Source organism: Accipiter gentilis, chromosome 27, assembly GCF_929443795.1.
Source record: "Accipiter gentilis chromosome 27, bAccGen1.1, whole genome shotgun sequence".
Taxonomy (NCBI): domain Eukaryota; kingdom Metazoa; phylum Chordata; class Aves; order Accipitriformes; family Accipitridae; genus Astur; species Astur gentilis.
In genome coordinates this window covers 17,553,351-17,574,806 of record NC_064906.1, presented here as the reverse complement: position 1 = coordinate 17,574,806, position 21,456 = coordinate 17,553,351, and the positions used below count along the sequence as shown (strand labels likewise).

Here is a 21,456-nt window from a genome sequence, read left to right as displayed (position 1 = left end):
TAAGCGCTGTGCTCTCGTTGCAGCTGCTAGCGCTGGAACGGTTCTCCCACCAGGGAGACCCAGGGGCTCAAGGAGCTAGAGGGCCCCTTAAATTTCAATTTGCTGCAGTTCAGAGATTCAGCATCTGCAGTATAAAAGTCTCGGGGCACAAAGACTGTTCAGCTGACCAGGTTGGAGGGCAAAGAGAAGAAGGTTGTCAGCGGGAACAAGGCGGGTGCTGACAGCACGTCGATGGAAGGTAAAGAACGTGCCTATTGAACTTACACAGGGACCACCGAGTGCCTTCAAGGACTTTGCGAAGAAACAATCTGTCCTTCTAGGGCTGGTGTCCATTCCCAAGCTGCAGGATACCGGTGACAGTCCCAGCTGCTCCCCAGCTCCCGCGCGGTCCCCCGCATCAAACCTGGCAAGCCTCTAGGCACAGCACCCCTCGTGCCCACCTCAACGCGCCTCTGAAGCCAAAAAGCCACGGCTGAATATTCACAGCCCTTTTGCGAGCCGCGAGGGGCCGAAGAGGGATAAACCTTCAGTTCCTCGGACTTGCAAGGGAAGCCTGCATCCACTGGTAACAGGACAGGAGCAGTTATTTACAGACAGGTACCATACTGTCTCTGAAGCAAAAGGTACATCCCCCCAGAACATTTCCAATACTGTAAACTAGTACCTAACCGTGCGGTGAAAGCAACGCCCAGGACAGAAGTACCTTAAGACAGAAAATTTTTATGCCAAAAATGTAGTGCTGTCCCTGTCGTGCTTTTTAGATGCTTTAAATACGGTTTCTCGAAGACAGCGAAAATGGCTTTGGACAGTAGAGGAGCTATTTGCAATGCAGAATGATTTGGAGATAGTTAAGGATCATACTGTGATCCTTCAAGCGATCTGCTGGGAAGCTGAGGTGAAAGCCTGAGATCACTGAAGTCAAGAGGGATTTTGAGTTCAGTGGGATCAGCACCTCTCCTTGGCTTTCAAGCAAAAATACAAATCACATACTTCTAAAAAAAGAAGTTAATAATCAACATGTTGTAGATTATTTGCCTTAAAGTGAAGCAAAGCACTCTGCTAATGAAACATGAAAGTGCAGGTACACGTCTTTGGATTGGCTATTGGGTAAGGTCTGAACAACACTTGTGGGGAGAAGAAAGGACTTTTCAGACAACTCCCAAAAGCAAATCTATGATCACATTAGGAATCTACGTTAAAGGGACAAAGAAGCTCGTGAAACCAGTCCAGCAAGGTGCAAAGATGCCCGGGTAGGAGAGAGAAACAAGAAGTCATCCAACAACAACAAAAAAATCACATTCAGAAGATCAGCCATAATATCTGTTGATATGGACTGATTTGCAGAGATGCTGAGCCAAGTTTGACAGATGCTCAGTATCACTGAACATCAAGGAAACTTACTTTATTCCTGTGTACTATCCAACACACTGCGTAGTATCCCATTCATTTTAGCTGCAGACAAATTATTGAAAACTTTTACATTTTCCTGGTTGCAAACTGAAACTATTTACCATAGGTGTGGCCTCTGTGAAATCCATCAGGAGGTCACCTGGCTCCAAAGCAAATGTACTTCCAGCATCTGTAGAACTCTAAAGGCAAAGAAGAAACCCAGCATTGAAAAAACCATTTCGTTTCTGTAATTCTGTTGGTTGTTTTGGGTTTGGTTTTTTAATGCCTTGAAGCAGAGATTGCCAAATGGATTTCAAATTTCACACCATGTTTTTTAAGTATGGCTACTCAGCAAGTATGCACTTTTGAAATCAAGGTAAATATCAATTTAATCCTGATCCACTGCCTCCTAATGTTGATGAAAAACTATTACTGATTTTAGCTGGGTCTTGGAGCAGGCTCTAAATATTTCCTTACACAACAGGTTAAACATACTACTACAACTCTGCACCAAAAACTACTCCTAAACGTAGAATTACTCCATCTAAGGAAAACGTGTTATCTGCAACTCTCCCAGCTGACATAAGCTCCTCTCTTTGCAGATTACCTTGCCACCAGGTGAAACCTGTGTTTGTCCTTCTGACGTCTGTGGCGTGCACGTTTTCTGTGACCCGGGAGATGCTGAAGACACGGGTGTTGATGCCGCCGCTGCTGCTGCCAGCGCTGGAGGAAGGTCATCTTCATCACTGCAGTTGATAAAAGCAGACAGATCTTCTCATCAGAAAAAGTCACCAGACATTGACTGTATTTGTGCTGGAGGAGGCACTGGTAACCTGTATGTCAGCTGTAGTGCTTTGGAGTGAAGTTCTGTTTACTCTTCCACCTGTAATGCAGCTAACTTTTCAAGTAAATTAGATTTTTTTAAGCTTTAAAGATTCCTCAAAAGTGGACTGGCTAGGTAAGTCTCATCTGCAAACGGAAATCTTATGGGTATGATGTGCAGGTAGTGTTTCTGTGGAGTATGTATATATGAATAAATTAACTTACTTGATATTACTCTACCTTAACATTTATTCTTTTCTATGGAGGTTGACAGTATTGATAAGAACAGATCTGGTTCGATCCATCCGTGGGACTGGCTGCTTTACTGGCTTTAGACCACGGGAGATTTGACACCCATTATGCAGCTAGTCTGTGCTATTGTTATCAAACTGTTTCTAAAGGACTCCGACTCCAAAAAGGAGCTCTTTAGAAACATTCTTGAGAGGGTATCTTTTTCCTGTCCCATTAATTCCATCTACAGAGAAAACATTTTATTTAAAACCAGGTTGCATGCTTCCCCTGGGCTCTAGGACGTCAAGCTGAGCTCTTTCCCTCTCACCTACTGTCATCGCTAAATGAAAGCCAGTAGAGAATATTATACCTTCATTTACTTTTGTAGAGCCCCATTGACTACAAATCATTGGGATCAGTCAGCCCTGAGCCAGGATGTTTCCAACTGCTAATTCAATTGCATGGAGGTAAACAGAGTCACGATTTGGCCTACAGAAGCTTTATTACTGGGGATGATGTGTGAAAAGGAGAGACTACAGCTTGACAGTTTAAAGCATGGGGAAAAATTATGAGAAGAATTATTTCTGCTCATAAAATGGCACCAATTAGGTAGTCAGAGTGCACAGAAGCCTGCCATGTCAGTTTGACAGACACTTCCAGAACAGAACTGTACTTGGTTTAGTGCTACTTGAAGGCAGCGTGCCTGGGCGACACGGTACTTCAAAACTACATGACATATAGGGTACACAGCCTTATGGTGGGTTGTTTGGGTGATAACAATGGTTTTTTATTATGACATAAAGCCATGGTGATTACTGTTATCTTTTCCATGCTTCATTTTTTTATTTCTTCTGGGCTAGGATAGAATTCAGCACCAGAGCATGTACAATACCCTGGTTTTATGCTGGAAAGAAAATGCAAAATCTTTTGGACCTGTTCAATAGATGTTTTATTAATGCAGCAAGCCAGAGTTGGGCTGTTGACCTAGTTAATCTCTCTTTCAGAAACATGCAGCTGACATTTTCTCAGACCTTGCTCCCCACTCTCAGCAGGAATACACTGGCACCCTCCGCATCCTTGCTGGGTAAAGCTGCTCTGTTGCATACAGGGAAGCGGAAAATTGTCAAGAACTTGCCAGTTCAGAAAGGATTCTTAGTGTCTGTGAACCAAAACTAAGGGTTAGGGTCCAGTCTTATCAGTCATCAAGCTAGTAGCACGCTAGCTAGAAGACTGAGAATCCGCCTTCTTCACTGGATTCCTTTCACAATACTCCTTCGCTATTTCTTTGCATTTCCCATATTTGCATTCCAGACACAAGATAATTTGAAGTGGATAGAATTTGGGTCTGTAAAAAAAAATATTTACAAAATCACAGCCCGTATTTTTAACGAGGGAATCTTTGACCCTACACACGGCCATAGCATAGGTGACACCTGCGGTTAGATGTGTTTATGCGCCGTTCCTCATGCCTAATACTGGACAACGGAAAATCCACATGGGGGCAAGACATACTCAAAACTGGTTCCTCAAAAACTCACCGATCAAAACCTGAGAATTCACTCCTCAATACATAAATACTTTTGGTTTTTTTAAACATACTGTTTAAATGTTGCTTCTCTCTATGTGTGCAATAACACCATTGCCTTTTCCACTGCGCGACCCTGCCTCTAGTCTCCTTTCCGTTCCACTTGCCTCCCAGCGTGCTGTTTGTCACTTCAGCTCTTGCCTTCCCAAGTTCTGCTCTTCCCAGACACTCCTGGATTCTCTGTGGGACTGTTAACTACCAATGGCCCCTGGCATCCTTGCCCTTCTCTCTAGGACAACCTCTCACTCATTTTCATTTACCCTCTTCTTTCCTCGGTGCCGTTCTCGGGCCACGGGTTCTGCAGGTGCTCGGCAGCTCTGGGGGACTGGCTGACTGTTCACGTACAGAAAAGGGAGGTGCTTGGTCTCTGGCCCAAAGCTTTTCTCTTTGCCCTTTGAGAACAAGTTGGCTAAACACTCTCTCAGACAAGAATGATCTCGTAATAGATGATTTTGCTATTACTTCAGGGATGCCCCCTTGAGGTACCTATTTTCATTATTCTATGTCCAATTACCTATACCTCTCCTTTGGTCATCACCTTCTATTTATTGGTAAACACACCCTCTCCAGCCCTAACCTACCCTAGAGCAATTTTTTTTTCACCCAGATGCTTAAAAACTCATTTCTCACTAGCTTTGCTATCTTCAACACCAACTTATCCTACTTCCTTACTTCGATGGTCCCACGGGAAATTTTCTGCTTCTGCATACATAACATCACCGAGGTATCCTTTACAGCAAAATTGTCTACACAGCATAACCTTGTTCTCTTTGGTTGCCATGTAGCAGTGTTTGAGGACCAAGTTTAACAACCTGTTTAGGTTACAACTTAAATCGAAAACTTTTCCAAGTGCGTGTACAAAACCTGTAACTAGACATGCCGTAGGACATGAATTTCTTGCCTGTCCTTACACATTGGTGTGCTCAAAGAATAGAATCAGCCACCGCATCCCGTTCGCTACCTGCCATACGAAGCGCGTCAAATAATCGGTCCTCTCCGTGTCACAACCTTTTCCTTTGCTGACTGCTACCTACAAGTCCCTGCATTATATAAAAATTGGAAAAAATCAGATGCATCTTGAAATAGGTAGGAGATTTCCTTCCCCTGGCTTGTAGAAAAAGAGGTAGTAGAAGTGGTGTCTCGTTCAAGAAAAGCCCACTGCTGTCTGAGCTGTGCTGGGCAGAGCGAGTGAGACTTCATTCAGGCCTTGGGAAACTGCTCCTACCTAAACTTCTCCTAAATATTTTTTCAGTTTTGATGATGCAGATTGTTACTTTTTTTTTCCATACCAAAAGCCAGTGTTCTTAATAGCGAGACAGAAAATAACTACATATTAATATTTATTAGAACGCTTTTGGAGAGAAGGAAAACTTCTGCTAATGTTGCTATATATTTAGTGACACTAGAATGTTAAATTCCTGGAGGGACTAACAGTTGCCATTCCGCATACAGAGTTTTTTCTTCATTATGGCATTGGTGTTCTTGTACAAGTATGTTTATGCTGACGTTGTCCATTTTCCCCCCAAGTTTCTGGTGGCCTTGTCTGTCCTTTCATACGAAGGACAAACCAACAAACTGATTTCCACATCTCTCCAGCACCTCACGTCTCTAGAGACTCTCAGATCGGATGAATTATGTGTAGGTGGGATGCCAGAGCCCTATAGGCACAGATCACTCTTGCCAGGACTGAGACTTAACTTTGCTGGCTGTGGCTGCAGTGGGCTCAGCAATTTCTGCATGTGACAAAATCAGAGCGAGAGGGTGCAATTCCTGCGGATGAACGGCTGACAGCACGGCTTGACCACCCTACAGCTAAGGACTGTTTTCTTCATTTCGCAAATGGGGTTGTAATTAAGCAGAGAGAGCAGCTTGCTCCAGCTCACACCAGGTCTTGGACATTTCATGTGGAAAAGAGGGTTTTAATTCCTAACCTATACGCTCAGAAAAAGGCAGAGGGGCTTGCACTCTGAGGGTTAGCAACCGCATAGGGACGGCAAATTCATTTCGTATTAAAAGCTTGAAGATTCTCAGTGATGAAAGGAACGGTATCAGTATAAGATCATTATCATGTAATTGCACTCGTGCCTTTCAGAAGGCACAGCTAGAGCAATAATTAGCATCCCCCTGCATTTTCAGCTGCGGCAGGCAAAAACGTAAGGATAACGCTCTACGTTACTCACAAACTGTACTGCCTCGTTAACTTCCTCACACGAGAAACTTTAATCTCTTGCTTTTCAGTAGGGCCAGTTGACGGCGTAGTTTCAGGTCGCACTGGAGCTGGACTTCTAAAAATAACAAGAAAAATATATGTGGCACAGTCTTTATTTAAACTACTCCAGGCATATCAACAAAGTTCTAACTCATCAACACGTATTTATCTTGCAAAGTGGCAAGTGCCCATTGAAGTTCATCCTTTTGTTCCATTTATAGTTCACAGGCCAGTGTCCATGAACAGAAAAGGATGTGCGAACTCACCCTCCTGTGCATTGCATACCATCTATAAAAGCAGCAACCGATTACAAATACAGAGCCTATGTAAGAGACCGTTTGGAAATGTCACTCTTTCCAAAATACAATATTTTAATAACAGCCCAGCAATTCAGTCAGCAATTAGAAATATTTTTTTTACAAAAAATACCTTTAACAAAAACTATCTGATGAATCGTGAAACCTGTTCTGCTTAAAATAGTTTTTACCTGAAATTAAACGTTATCATTCAGCATTTGAAAAAGCAGCACCAGGGAAATAACTAATGGATTTGATCCAAGAAAAGGATACTTGTTAGAAAAAAGGCAAAACTCAGACATGGTTCGGATGCTCATGAATGTGAAATACATCTGCGGGGCTCCAGCAGAGGATAGAAGTGGGAATAAGGAGACCCAGATAAAAGGATCTTCTCTTTAACCATTGATCAGTAGAGTTAACTAAGGCTTGAATACAAATAGCATAAGTACTAAATACAAGATCTTCAGGATTTTGGGAGGAAACCATTGCAACCATGAGCCTGAGTGGCATGAAAACACATGAATCCTCTTAAATACTACTTTTATTTGAAGCAACACATTATGATTAAATACACCATATGTGCATTGCAAACTCTGTAAACATAATAAATATTCCAAACATTAAAAGAGGAATTTGAAAGTCTTGATTAATAATTTGTGAAATGGTATTCTGCCATCTAATCTGAAACCAGATACTAAGTTAGTACTTAAGCAGCCCTGCTGATTGCTGGTGGGACTGCTTCACGCACTGAGGTACATTCCCCATCTGGCAGAAGTGGCACAGTACTGTCTGTAATAGTATAAATTTAGATTGAATTTTTCGAGTTTACTTGCATCGTATTAGCCTTCTAAAGCCATAATAAGAGAAGCATATTGAATCGTCACAATTGTGGTTCCTTCTGATGCCCCTGCGGGTTTTAAGCTTCATTAATTCTCTTTGATAACTTCTGAACCCGCTGTCCAGCTACAACAGAGCCCACTGGGATGGTACAGCCTTCAGATTATACCTTCAGTTTTCCTATGTGTTTTTTAGTCTTTGGGGAGGTCACAGAGCATAAGATGGAGCAATGGGAAGCATAAGCGTACAAAGGACATACATAAACCATAAACATGACTCTACTTGTTCCACTTCTCATGGAAAAACTTTTGTCAACTTTTCCCCTGCTTTTTAATCCCATTAATTTCAAGAATTCAGTACAGATAGCAGCAAGACTCATATTTGCCCCTGCCCAAATTCCAATTTCAGGGTCGGTCATTTGTATCTCAGATACGCAGTGAGATTAATGCAGAACAATCCAGCCAGATTTTCAGACCTTTTGCTGAGTTTGTTAGGCTGGCAAATAAGGGGAGGATAAGAGAAGAAAAAAGCCCAAACCGTCTTGTTTTAATCTCGAAGTCAGTATGTCTGACCTGGAAATCTGTGAATCAACATCATGATGGAAGCCCCCAATGACATTTTCATCAAGTCAGGCTTCAGAGTGGATGACTGCTCTAGCTATTCCTTTCTTGCTCAACCAAAGGTAGCTTTCAACAGCTAAGACAAATTACGAGTTCAATTTACCCAAAGTAATTTTCAGTTCAATTTCTGACATAAGCAGGATAAATACGTTAAGACCCATTTAACAGCTGGATGGGACGGTCGAATCCTCAAGGGTATGAATGTGTGCAATGTCACTATTTTCAGCTCTGAAATACATTAGCTGAAATTCTTGCTCTGAAAGAGTAGTCCTCACAATTCTCCAATACCTTTATAAGAGGGTACTTACAAGTTTTAAACATTTTCATCAACCCAGTGAAAGCAGGAGGAAAAACAGTGGTATAAACTACAGGTGAGTTGCAAAATTCCTCAAAACGATAACAAAAAAGTTCCTCAAAATGATAACAAGCGATGCACTAACACTGTCAAGGGGCTCAGGCAACAGCAGTGTGGAACAGCAAAGCTGGTAACAAATCTATTTCCAGTTCATGGCTACTTCACATTTCTCAAGACAACTTTATAATCTGTAATGAAAGTAAATCAGATATTTTCACACAAAGGAAAATTTCAAATGACAATTTCAGTTCCTTTAAAAAGTTTCGTTTTACAGAGTCTATATGTCTTCTTTTGATTCTCAGGGTTTGCAATTCTTTAAAAAAGGGGAGGATGTGGCACTTTCAACGGAGCTATTTCAGTTGCCAAAATCAAATTGATGTTTGAAAAGATATGGTGCAATTTTGTAACTAAAGCAGTTTATAATGATTTCAAAGCAAGTTATGAAACTGATTTGTATATATGAAATGTTTTAAAGTTTAAGTCTGAATTCATCTCAAAAAAAGTTTCACCTAAAAAATTTCACTCAACTGTGATTAAAAGTGTTTGAGAACCAGACAAGACCTATTCTCTAATCCAACAAATAGATGAAAAACTTACTGTTTTCCTTTGAATGCTGCAAATTTTCAAGTGAACAATAAAAAATAAAAAGCCAAGATAAAGTAACACTAGACACACCTACTCTTATTTCAGTGATTGTGACTGCTCAGATAAACTTTACCTGTATTTTGTACCATGCCAGTAAGGTATCCCACTTGCTTATTTTGCAAAAGCAATACAAATTTAAGAGCAAAAATCTCTTTCCCTTTATTATAAAATTTTACCATCATTTTTATTAGAGGCTGGATGCAGTGACTATCCTTCTCCCACTATTTATCAGGCCTCCGGGAAAGACATAAGCACCATTTAATTGCACATTTCAAGAAGCTGCAGGTTAGCTAGGGTGTACATTGAAGCTACTTCTGAATGCAAAGGAGCAGTGGCAGTGCCTCCACCCGTAGAGGCTGGCTGAATCCTGTCCACCATAACCACAAAATGAAATGTTACTTCAGTCCTACCAACTGCAGAGCTGGATTTTTGCCCTCAGTAAAACCTTGCTAGGGTAGCTCTTTCCACACCAGCCTAAAAAAAAAATCCATGACGGCTCCTGTTTCATGTCCAAACACCCTTCCTCAGTCTGAACATGCTCAGAACTTTTGCTACTCTCACAACAGCAACCAGATGCAAGAAGTAAGTGCCCAGCTTGATCAACTCAGCGCCTGACCTGTGTTTTAAAACTGGCAGGCTTTTAATATCACACAAACTCTTAAAAAAGATCTCATTGATACTCCTGAAAAAGAAGCAACTATGAAGCAGAATAACTTCTATCGTTACCTTTTGAATTCTACAGCCAGAATATATTATCTTGTATGGAAAGACACGATTCTTGAAGAGAAGTCTTGTCATTATTTTGGCTATTTAAATAGAGTCATTACGTGCAGATATCACCGTTTGTCGTTTACAGTCCTATATAAACTATATAGCTTGAACAAAACCCGAAGTGTTGAAGGATCAGCAGAACTCAGAGTTAAAAAAAAAAATAAAGAAAAAGAAAACAATCAGCGTATTAGAGTTCCTTTATAAGGCTCTGTTTCAATGTCATTAATTCATAAGAAACCTTTTTCCCGCAACAGTATCCAACCACTACAGCATAAAAATGAAGGTACTGAACCAAGACAGAGTTACTTAATGACCTGGCACCTTACATAAAAATCTGTCACTTCCTGGTGAGAATGACAATAACAACCACGAATGTCAGCACGCAGTGGCAGGTCATCGGAGACTGCCTGCGCACCCGGAGCCCCAGCGCGCTCCCGAGCCGCAGCCGGCCCGCTCTGCTGAACCACCTTCACGAGCCTGCCCAGAAACAGAAACGACTTCTCGAGAGGGATGCCCCCCAAACCGAGAAATTCGTTTTATTCTCAGAGTAGGAGCCAACAGGGCTCCTGAAACCAAAACTGCTCACAAAAACCCCATACGCTGCGGAACGTTCCAAGTGACCCCAGACGTGCCCCGATTTAGCCGGAATCTTCCGCTGGCACGTTGAAGTACGTGCTCGTGCCAAGGGGCTTGAGGTGTCCCACCCCATCCTGGCTCAGCTGTAATGGGAAGACTGGTTTGCAGGGCTGCACACCATCCCTTTGCGTACCGTGGTTTCTACAGACTGATGTGCCTTCCTCGTCCCCTGCGAAGCTGGCTCCGGGCAGACCTCCGTACTTTTTTGAAACGATTGTGCACCCAGTAAGCTGAAAGGGATAAAATAACTTTCTTTCTCCGGAGGATGCAGTTCAGAATTTTAAAACCCCCGACGTCTGCTGGGGGAACCCGCTTTCTGCGTTTTTCTTTAACAGGTTTTATCCTCCCTGGTTTTGTTTGTGCCCGTTTCGCCGTCTGGAACAATCTCTGTGCCGTCCTCCCAGACTAAGGCCAAGAGGTAGAGGCTAAAAGCCCCATGATTTACAAGGATACTGCATGAAGGTTGATCTGCCTTCAGGTGCTGACTCATGGGAAAAAAAACCAAAACAAACCCACTGGCTGATTGTTGGCTTCAGAACTCCCTTTGAGTGGGAATGTGGTAGTGAAATCTTGGGAAGTAAAAGCAAGGAAGAAAGGAAAAAGGAGGAAAAACGTTTGATAGATGCATTCTCTTGTGCAGCAAAGACATAGCCTAAAAAGCTAAGCAAACACGCAAATCTTTTCTAAGTCTGTGCTCTAAGGGTTTCACACTTATTTCTTTTCCAAAGTTACAGCCATCTGAAGTTAAGAAACAATAATATGTGCTTTTTCACTCTGATAAGGTAGCTTTTCTCAGAAGACAGGTTAGCTCTCCAAAACATTATTTGGACATTTGAAAGCCAGCATCAAACTTTATGAATAAAGGTATTTTCTTCTTTTTACACACACCACCCCCACCCACCCCCCCCCCTAGACTGCAGATGTACAACAAAGCTCCTTGCTACAGCAGCCTAACCCAAAAAACAGCTTGTGGACTTTCCTCACCCTCCTCACTTGTCTTCTGTTTCTTTTAAAGGAAAAAATTCCCTCCCCTCCCTTGTCCTTATAATGAAAAAGCATCTGCAGTCTAGACAAAAATGTGATGCTCCTGTGGTCCAACAGATAACGACGATACAGAAACTGTTCTTTTCCCCCAGCTCGGAGTAATGTTGCAGGTCAACATTCAGTATCTAAGGTCAAACTGAGCTACAAATTCTACCTCTCCATACAGCAGCCAGGAGAGCCATTATAAATGCTGCAGTTTCCAAAGAGCCTAGGCGCAGTTTAAGGGACACAGCCAAAGAAATGCACCTCGAGTTGGGTATTTCATCAATTTAACCTCATCTGAAAGCTCCGAGTACTGCTCCTTTCTCTGTAGCTCAGAGATTAAGAATACACTTACAAGCAATTCATCAGCATCTGACTTCAGGCAACAGGTCAAAGAGGTCTTTAATACTCAGAATGAAGTCAAAGCACTTATCTAGGTGTGCTATCTGCAATCTTTAATGCAGACTGGCATGCAAAGGGTATGCAAGAGTTCAGCTTGAAGTTATGACTTTGATGCAGAAATTACTGGGTGAGGTTCTTGTAGAAAGCCAGAATAGCAGATCCATTAACCTGTCGACTAGATTTAGGCCAGGCTGATGTGTATTTAGACATTCACTTTGGTTTTGGAAACGCTGGTTGAAATTTTTCAGATGGAGAACGAATGTTTATTTGTTAGGATGAAGATTGAATGAAAAAGCAGCTTTTTAAAAGCAATTAATATTTGTTAGGAAGAAGTCAACGTAGATAATGTTTTTAGTTTTCTAGAATATTTCACAATACATTTAGAAGGAAGTATTTAAATGTTATGCTTCAGACTCTGCCTCACAGAGTTAAGTCCACTCTGATTCTAAGAAAACACAACCTGCTGGGATTCACTGAAGTTCACGTCAGGTAAAAACAAGCATATTATTTTTGATCAGCTTCAACTCTGACCTGCCTGAAAGTTCGTTTGTATATATCTGTTTTTCTGGGGAACTGAAGTCTTTGACTTGAGGAAACAAGCTGTCCATAATCATCCAGGTGACGTGCCTATTCTTAGCCTCCAAACATCAACATGGACATCTCTTACCACAGCTCTCGCTCGACGGCTGGTTCAAAACTTCAGCTCTGGGATGCTTAGAAACTACCTACCTAGAAACTGTCCATGGTTAAGGCCCCAGACTTGAAGACCTGGTGCTGGTTTGCAGTCTTTGTAAGAACTGCTGTTAGATACAGCGTCCAAGAGAGCGTTGTGGGCTGCAGCTGTCTCTATCAATGGAAATTTCTAAATCAAAATCAATTCATGTGCCTTGAAGCCTTGAGCAGCTGATAAGCAGCTGTACAATAAAATTCCCCTTCTCCGAGGACACCACTATCACCCCAGAACCCTAGCTTTCCTTGCAAAAAGAGAAAGTTGGTTTTTTCCTTAAAAAAATGTTGTCTTACGATTCCAAAGATTCCCAAGTCAGTGCTACTGACAGAAGTCAGTGTGCAGAGTACATATTGTTGGATAAGCTAGAACAAACTCCCTGTGCACGTACCTATATGCTGCTGGAAAGCTGCCCTGACATTCACTAAAAATGTGTGTATAAAGACAGATACCGAGGTGTTAGTTTCAGCTCCAAAATGCATACACATAAGGCAAACATCAGTACACTTTGCACCTTGCTTATACAGTCAATCCTGAGAGCACCTGCAGAGAGCCAAAGTTCTCTGAAAAAAACCGGTTCAGAGTCACACAGCACCAGGTACGTCAGCAGGATGTTAGCTCAGATACCAAGAGACGATAATTCAAATGTTAGTATAGTCTGTGCAGGTGAGAAAGGAAAGGGAAAAACACAAGAATGCAGCCGTCACTTTGAGCGACACTCCTCCCTTGATGATACACAAAAGTTGTACGTAAGAAGTACCATCAGTTCGGTCAGAAAAGGTGTAGGACGTATTCACGTAAAATGAAAGGCGGCCAATCTCAAAAGCCTAGCGTACATCAGATGCATAAGCCACAGCAGGGGAATCACATTCTGACAATCTGCATAAGCAAAGCTTACTCTGCATTGGGCATTCAGAAGAGTCCCTGCAATTACTTCTCCTGATTCATCTGTACCCTGTATAACTTGATATAATTTAATATTTTCCACCCTTCTTTTCTGGTGTGCAGCATCATCCAGCTCTGTGAGATAACATTTAATTTTACGTTACGTGTTGAGCAGCTTCTAATGTAATTAGTCTTAATGTAATAGCGTAATTTGGTTTTGGATGGGAAGATTTACAAAGAAAATTAGAATAAATGAATGCACAAGGCACCAGCTGGTGCTTATACCTACTCCCACATAAGAAGAATATTGCTATTTGCAATCCTATGAAAGATGAGATAATTTGGATAACAAGGATCAACAAAGGGTGATGCAGCAGTTGGTCTAAACAGAAAGAAATCCGCAGACAAATCCTGAACCATGTGGGATGTAAAGCATGCCAAAGCTGGTAGCAATCCAAAAGCATGTTATAAGGGAAAATAAATATTGCAGTCCATAAAGGTACCACATGGTGCATGACAGCGAGCGGCAACAGTGACAAGAAGAGTAATAACTGACCAGCCAACTTGCGGGCTTCAGTTGAAGAGGGCTCTTGACTAACAACACTTGGGCACCTGTGCCTCAGAAATGCAGGAACTTCAGTTTACACATTTGATCAGTATTTTCCATGAGAGGCTGCATAATCTCCATCCTTGGAGGTTTTCAAAATTCAGCTAGACAAAGCCATGGCTGACCTGATCCAGCGTTGGTCACAGTTCTGCTTTGAGCAGGAGGTTGGAATAGATGACCTCTGGATGTCCGCTCCAATCAACAGTTCTATAATTCCACGATAAATAACTAAAATTTCTCAGAAACAACGTCAATTACTATTTCAATTTTCCAAAACATAACCTCAAAATAGTGTATCTATTTTAACATCTGGATAATCTTGTGTGTGTAACAGTAAACAACTACTCACAAAATGAAGACTAACGTTCAGCAGATGAAGAAGGTGTTAGTGTTCACATGTACCAGCTCTTGAAGACCTTTAGCCAGACCACCTGAATCAGACATGTATCATGTCTAAATTTTCCTGAACTCCAAGTGACCACAAAGAAAAAAAGTATATTATCAACAAATCCTGTTGCCAAGATAATTCCTGTCTTACAAATTTGACTTCAGTTGCTTACCAAACTTTGTTGAACTTCAGGCATTTTTGCTAACACTTCCACTGTCTGACTTGTCCCAAGATGAAAGTTTGGCTTGGCAAACAGGTTATGCCCAAGCACAGCCAGTATTTTGCCTAATTTTTCCATTAGCACTACTAGCAGTTCCTGACATCTGGACTATTTTGGTCTAATTCTTCACTCACTCAGGAATTCCTGAAGCTGGTACAGCAGAGTTATACTGGGGATTACATTCGGACATACTTGAAGAAGAGAACAAAACAAGAAAAGCGTAGGCCTTTATGTTAAATATAGTCAAACTCTGTGTGTGTGAATCTGTGTGCACATGCACACACATATACACGCTATAGACTTACCCAGGTGGTCATAGCCAGAAAGAAAACAGATATTTCAAAGAGTTTTCAGGAGAAGTTTGTGTATAGGCACTGGGAAAGTTGTACAGGTGGTCCTTCTGTCTGGCAAAGCTTTGAATAAGGAAAGGAATAGTGGAAGGAATTCTCTTGATGGGGTTCTGTGCTTAGCCGTATATTTATTACATTTAACAAATGAAGCAGGCTGGCAATTAGGTGGTATACTTCTGGAAAGAAAGTTCAAGAGGTTATCTTTCTAGCAGCTCATCCCTTTACTAAGAAATGGGCGAGGTTTATAAAATGGTAAAGAGATGACTATGTGATTCACATTTGCTTGATATGCTGCAGGAGAGAAACCTCCGCATCCCTAATCACTAAACAGGGTGGGCCTCTGATCAAGAGGAGGGTGTGACCAGAGGTGATAAGAAATCGGGTGACTACAATTTTCATTTTTATATTTCCTACAATATTTTATACTTCCTTCATTATACAAATGTTCTGGCAGACAGCCTGAACCCTGATCTCTCAAGGCTAAAAGAATCCCGGCTGGAGGCAGGTGATGAGAGCCTTACCAAAACTATATATAAGAACATGCAGTAATCTCAAACCTGAATTAAATTAGATATCTAATCAGCGAATTCTCCCTGAACAATTCTCCCTCAACACCTCCATCTGGATGCCGAGTCAGATACCTGGGTGTAAGGAAGTTTCTAAAAGACAGGGAAATAACCGCTGTTACTTCCTCATAACCCCTTCTGGCCAGCTCGCCACCATGACAGGTCCTTCTCTTACAACACTACAGAAGAAAATGTTCTGTTAGAAAGGCTTTTCTAGCTCTAGCGGAAGATGAATTCCTCTTGTTGGTCATAAAAAGGAGTGACATGATCGCTGCCTCCCTTGCAGACTTGGGCCCTACATCCCCAAAGAAATACTGTTAAAAATCACTGCAAAATGACTGGCATTGCAAATTCCAAACTAGACCGATGTTCCCACAAACACATTTTTACTACACGCCTTAACAAAGCATGCCTCATTATGCAAGGTGGTAACTGCAAGCTAACAGTATCTCTTCTTGATTTGATACGGGCAGTATAAAAAGCAAAATAATGCAAATATATATATAACCTATTTTTTCAGGTATTTCCATAAATCAACATTATGTTCTGCTTTGTCCAAAATGCTTACGCCCTGGCTATATAGCTTGGCTGTACTTCTCTCTACGTATTACGTGGGTGTCGATGAAAAAGCGTGTGCTTTCAAGTCCGTTACACCAGAGCTGTAACAAAGACACGTCTAACTCTTCCTGGTAGGACTCCTGTGTCTTATCAAGGTAACTCTCCTATTTAACCCACTTTTGAAATTCCCCTCCCGTTAGTTGCTCTCGTTTCACTTTGTTCAGCTGAAAGCTCTGTCATCCGCAGCCTGGATGGATCCAGCCGAGGTAACCGTACAAATTCCCCTACTGCCACTGGCCAGACCTGCGGCTCTGCTAGGGGTTATCAGCAAAGCAGCAGGGTCAGCAAGAGCAATGGATGACTGTGTCCCAATTCGTAGTGCACTATATCAGTCTTAATTGAGGATTAAGGAGAGTATAAGTTAGGACACTGCAGCACGTATTGGGTTATTGAGTCACCAGCTTTTTCCTCACTGAATGTGGGAACCAGCACTTGAAACAGTCCGGGAGGAAAAAAAAAAATAAAATCCTATCCAGAGGAGGGAAAGCTATAGAGACATATAGCAATGATCTCCAACAGCAGGGAGGAGAGAGGACTGTACTCTTCTGCAGTTCCACATTCTCCTGCAGCTTAATCTGACGTGCACAGGTTAGCTATTAACAGGCAGATCAGGAGACAACCTTGTGCTTCCAGCCTGTGCACCGAATGACAGAGCAAATTTCACAAGCTTTCCCTTCCTGAAAGCTGACAAAATAGTGCAATTTCAGCTTCAGCTGTGGGGTTTTTTTTCCCCATATTAAAATGACTTGGATATAGAACCGTCCACAGTTTGCCAACAGACGCAGAAAACAGGTGAATAAACTGACTGATAGATGACGACTTTGCGTAAGTACGACATCATTCCAAGGCCATGCCCAACAAAATGACTGGAGACCTGCTCGTAGCGAAAGTGGCTATACCGCACATACATATGAGTAATTACTAGCTGAACCAGAACTAATGCTACAAAGAGCTATAGCAATTGTTAGCCAAATTGAGTCTGCCGTGGCAGATGCTAAAATAATTGCTCAGGGGGATTACAGGCTATAGCCGAGAAGTTAATTCATTAGAAGCGTCATCTTCAGAGTGGCAACGGACGAGCAGACAAAATGGTAGCAGAGAGAGCACAGTTCTTTAATCAAACAAGCACTACTGCCCTCCTTCCTCACCTTCTATTTCCCTATTTGTATGAACAACTCGTGCTTCAGTTAATGAACAAAACTGCATATGTTTGTTTACTAGCTAGCCTGAACAAATTTCCCAGTGCCTTGGGTTTGGAAAAAACCAGAATGTTTTGCTAGTGCATTGTACAGTCGTCGGTAATCAAATACATAAAGTCACTGTCCCTGCTATAAATCCCTTGCATGAAAAGAGTGGAGTATTGTTAAACAGCTGTGACAGATACTGGTTTCACCTGGCAAGATATTTCGGCAAACAAATATTCCTCAAACATTCACATAGGTATTGTCTACAGGAATGTCTGCACGGGTACTCACAGGAATAAAAATTATATTCCACGGGGAGGGCTTTTTTACAAAGGATACTTGTTTATTTCTCAACTAAAGAAGAGAACTCCCAGGTGACTTGTCTGACCAGTACGAACTAACCCTTGGCTCTACTCGGATGCAATTCCTAGCAGAGCAAAGGCTCATCATTTATGTCCAGCCCAGTCCACAAAATAGAGGTTATAGAGGATGTCATTGGCTAATCGGTCACATGCTGGCTGTCTGCAAAGGTGCATACGTCCCTGCAGAAAGGGAAGCCACTTGAAGGAGAAGGAGAATTGGTTAGACACTGAATTTATTTTCCATTATTTTTTGAGTTTTGAACGCAGGCTGTTAAAATTAGTCTAGCCCTGAGCATTGATTACTTGTATATTTGCACCTCCAGGACACAGACACAAAGCAATAAAACAATACCATTTCATTTGGCACAACTAACTGTAGAGGAAACAATGCTTGACATAAACTAGATAAAAATAAATATTAGACAAATATACACCAGACTGCTGCTTACTGAGAACTCCAAAGTGGCTTTTATGAGTTTATAAGCTTGGATGTGTGCAAAAGAAAATAGTAAAATTAGCTTTGCAGCCAGGTTGCCATCCTAACTCATACTGAATAGTACTTCACCTCACAAAGCACACAACTAATTTACAGCTCAGCGTGATGAAGCAGGAGAGAATCTATTGCAACATGTAAAATAGGAAGGCTTTCCTACAGATATTATGCAGAAGTTCAGCAAAGGTCAGTGTGGAAAACAAATCTGTAGCCACGCTCCAAATCACCCCGGGCTTTACAAACCAGGTCCTCCTGAACTGCTTCTGGAAGTGACAGCAACCCAACAAAGGGTATTGTGGCAAAGGCAGTAGACGAAACCCATTTCTATTAAATGAAGAAAGAGGTCACTGTGTAACATCCATGATGAAATTTTCTCAGTGGTCCTAAGGCAGTTTCGTAGAGGTCTAAAAAGGGCAATGGCCCAGGAGAAAAGGTAGCTGCTTTCACTAAGCAAACATAGCAGCTCTGCCAGTCCGATCTAATCAGAAAGGAAATTTTAAATGAAATTTTTTTTGAAGACTATTGCTGATTTATCACCATGTAGGGAAGATACACATTTGAAAAAAGGGTTGACGAATTTTCACAACCATAACTGTTTCTTTCTGAGTTCAGAATGATTTAATTTGTCAGACATAATTCATTACCCCCCTCATCCAGACTTTTCTGTAAGATGCTTAAATGTCTGCATTCAGTTGCAAGAGTCACCACCAGAAAGTTATAAAATAAAATCGTGAGATGACTAGTGCTCTAGTACATATGTATATTGCATATATATAGCACATACACTAGCATAATTAGCAGCCAGCGTGATTGCCATGCTTTAAACCCATAAATTTTTTTCATCAAACTTCCCTCTTTGATTTGGACACTAAATATGTCCAAAGTGATGGTACTACCACATGTACAGAGGCAGGCAATTTCCAAATACCCATGGTGTAACCTCCTCTCTAATGACCTGCTGAAAGACAGCATACTGTGCCATTCAAATAATGTTTACAATTAATATGCCTCTTCAAAATGGCCACCTCAAAAAAGACTACTATCCACTAACAACAGACTAAAAGTAAAATCCAAAGTACTTACTACTGCCTACAAATGAGGTATTTTTCTGAAGGCTGGATATCAAATGCCTTTTTTTTCTGCAAAAAAAAAACCCCTTGCACAAATCAGAAAAACACAAACACGGGTATATTCAGTTTGGACACCTAGCACGTTTCTGATACAAAAGTTATGAAAACTGACTTATTTTTATATAAACTTTTCTAAGTTTGTCACTAGACCTGTTTTTTTTTACCTTGACCTTTTATCAGTTGTTTTAATATATACACTCGGTCTGATTTTTAAAGTTGAGCTTTTATTAATTCTTCAACTATATCTGATATATGTGTGTAAAATAAGCACCCTTCCGACAGACACATTCTCCTCAAGTCATCGCTTGGCGAACTTTACACAGCAGCTTGGGGATGAGCAAATTGACCTGTAGCACCTGTTTGAAATAATGTTTGGAAAATGCCTCACTATATCATGCATTTATTTGATGTTTTCCCTACGGACAAGAAGCAACAGACCTTACATTAGGGTCCTGCAGGCTGGAGGTCTTACTGGGATTTACAAAAGAGGTCTCTTCTTTCACAGCCTGTTGAAAGAAGGAGTCAAAGTTTAGTACAACATCTATATACTTAGGATAATAAAACTGTTTATTAAAGAAATATTCCTGGAAGCTCCCCAGAAAATTGCAATACTCAAAATACCTACTCTGCCCAGATTTAAAAGGCACAGTAATTTTTCTTTTTCACCTCTTACAGTTGAGATTCACTATGATGAGCTACAATGTACAATGTGCAGAGCAATAGTGTGCGGAAGAGATTGGATAGGGATAAAGGAGAAGAGAGAAAGGAACACTGATGCTTACGGTTCCTCCAGAAAGCATTTGAGCAGAAATAACAAAAATCAACCCAGGCAAGCATACTGTAGTTGAGTTGTTCTTTTAATTGGAGTAGAATAAATATTTATGTAGTCTAATCAAAATAACGATGCCAACTTTTCATTCGGTCTTTGAAAAATTAATTGAAAAATGGAATCCCCCACATATAATCACACTGTACATGCAATTCACAGAAAATCTCACCCACTACTGCTCTCTGCTAAATTACAGTCCTGTCTCTCACATACGATTTGTATATAGAGTTGAAAATACTAGTATTGCAAAATGACTTACATGAAAATTGCTTGATTACCCAGAAAACAACCAATGCGGGCAGGTGTCCGTTTATACTCTTCAGCTGAGATGCAGGGTTCCACAATTCCTGTGTCAAACACTGCACCCCTCTACAGAAAATACTGGCTGAAGACACAAGAGTATCTCCAAATCAGTAATGGACTTGGCAGGCTCTGACATTTCCATTCTGCTAAATGGATAGAAGGGAACTGATATGGTCTTACGACAGAGTGATTTTTCAGTGTTCAATAGCTGAACCATAATAATTTGAGGCCATCGGTCCAGATCAAACGGAGTTAAATCTGTCAGTCTCATCCTTTTCAAAGAGGATGAGACAGGTTCCTTCAAATCCATCAAATCCAAATCAAAGGATTTTACAGGCATGTAAAAATACTGTAAGTTTGACGTGAGACCTTCCGTTCAACACAAACTGATAGATTTCATTTGAGGGTACTCGTAAGGCAAAGAAAGAAAATCAAAGCTGAGTTTCTTCTACACCTTAGCAATTAACCACAAAATATCAGTAGGGATGCTCAGTGCTTGGGGAAAATCGCCCAAGCTGTGACAGTTTTAGATTCGTTTCTCCCTTGTGCCAGAGAGAACAAAACCCTCATGGCCACTCCCCAGGTCATTATTTACCAGAGCATCAGCCATGGTGGGAACAGACTGTTCCAGTTTGTACACACAATTAACTGTACGGACAATTAAACTGGAACCACTGGAAGTGTGGCAGAAAGTGAACTTTGTCCTGGGTGTTACTCCAGCCCAGGCAAATACCTGAGGTGATGGTTGCTTCCACAACCCTTCGTGTTAGAGTTGTTGCACCTTGGATATTGACACCAAACCCACCATTTTGCAGGAGGGGACCCTCTGGACCTCATCAGCAGGTTTGTCCATCTCCTGGGGGCTAGGTGACACAGAGGAAGCTAATTTACAGCTGCTTTACTCAGGGGAGAACAGGATCAGCAGTAGGAACTGGAGAAGCTCCACCCCAACGTAACGCTCTTACATATT

The 21,456-nt window shown here is 41.4% G+C and overlaps 1 protein-coding gene across 1 annotated transcript in view; it reads right to left on the bottom strand.

Moving 5' to 3' along the window:
* EPB41L4B (erythrocyte membrane protein band 4.1 like 4B) overlaps nt 1–21,456 on the bottom strand; it is a 174,140-nt gene that overhangs the window by 28,924 nt on the left and 123,760 nt on the right. Inside the window, exons 19-22 of the mRNA XM_049830427.1 lie at nt 19,793–19,860; nt 6,208–6,312; nt 1,997–2,135; nt 1,512–1,589 (exon numbers count right to left, since the gene is read on the bottom strand). Coding sequence (XP_049686384.1) covers nt 1,512–1,589; nt 1,997–2,135; nt 6,208–6,312; nt 19,793–19,860 — 390 coding nt within the window. The remainder of the gene's footprint in view (nt 1–1,511; nt 1,590–1,996; nt 2,136–6,207; nt 6,313–19,792; nt 19,861–21,456) is intronic.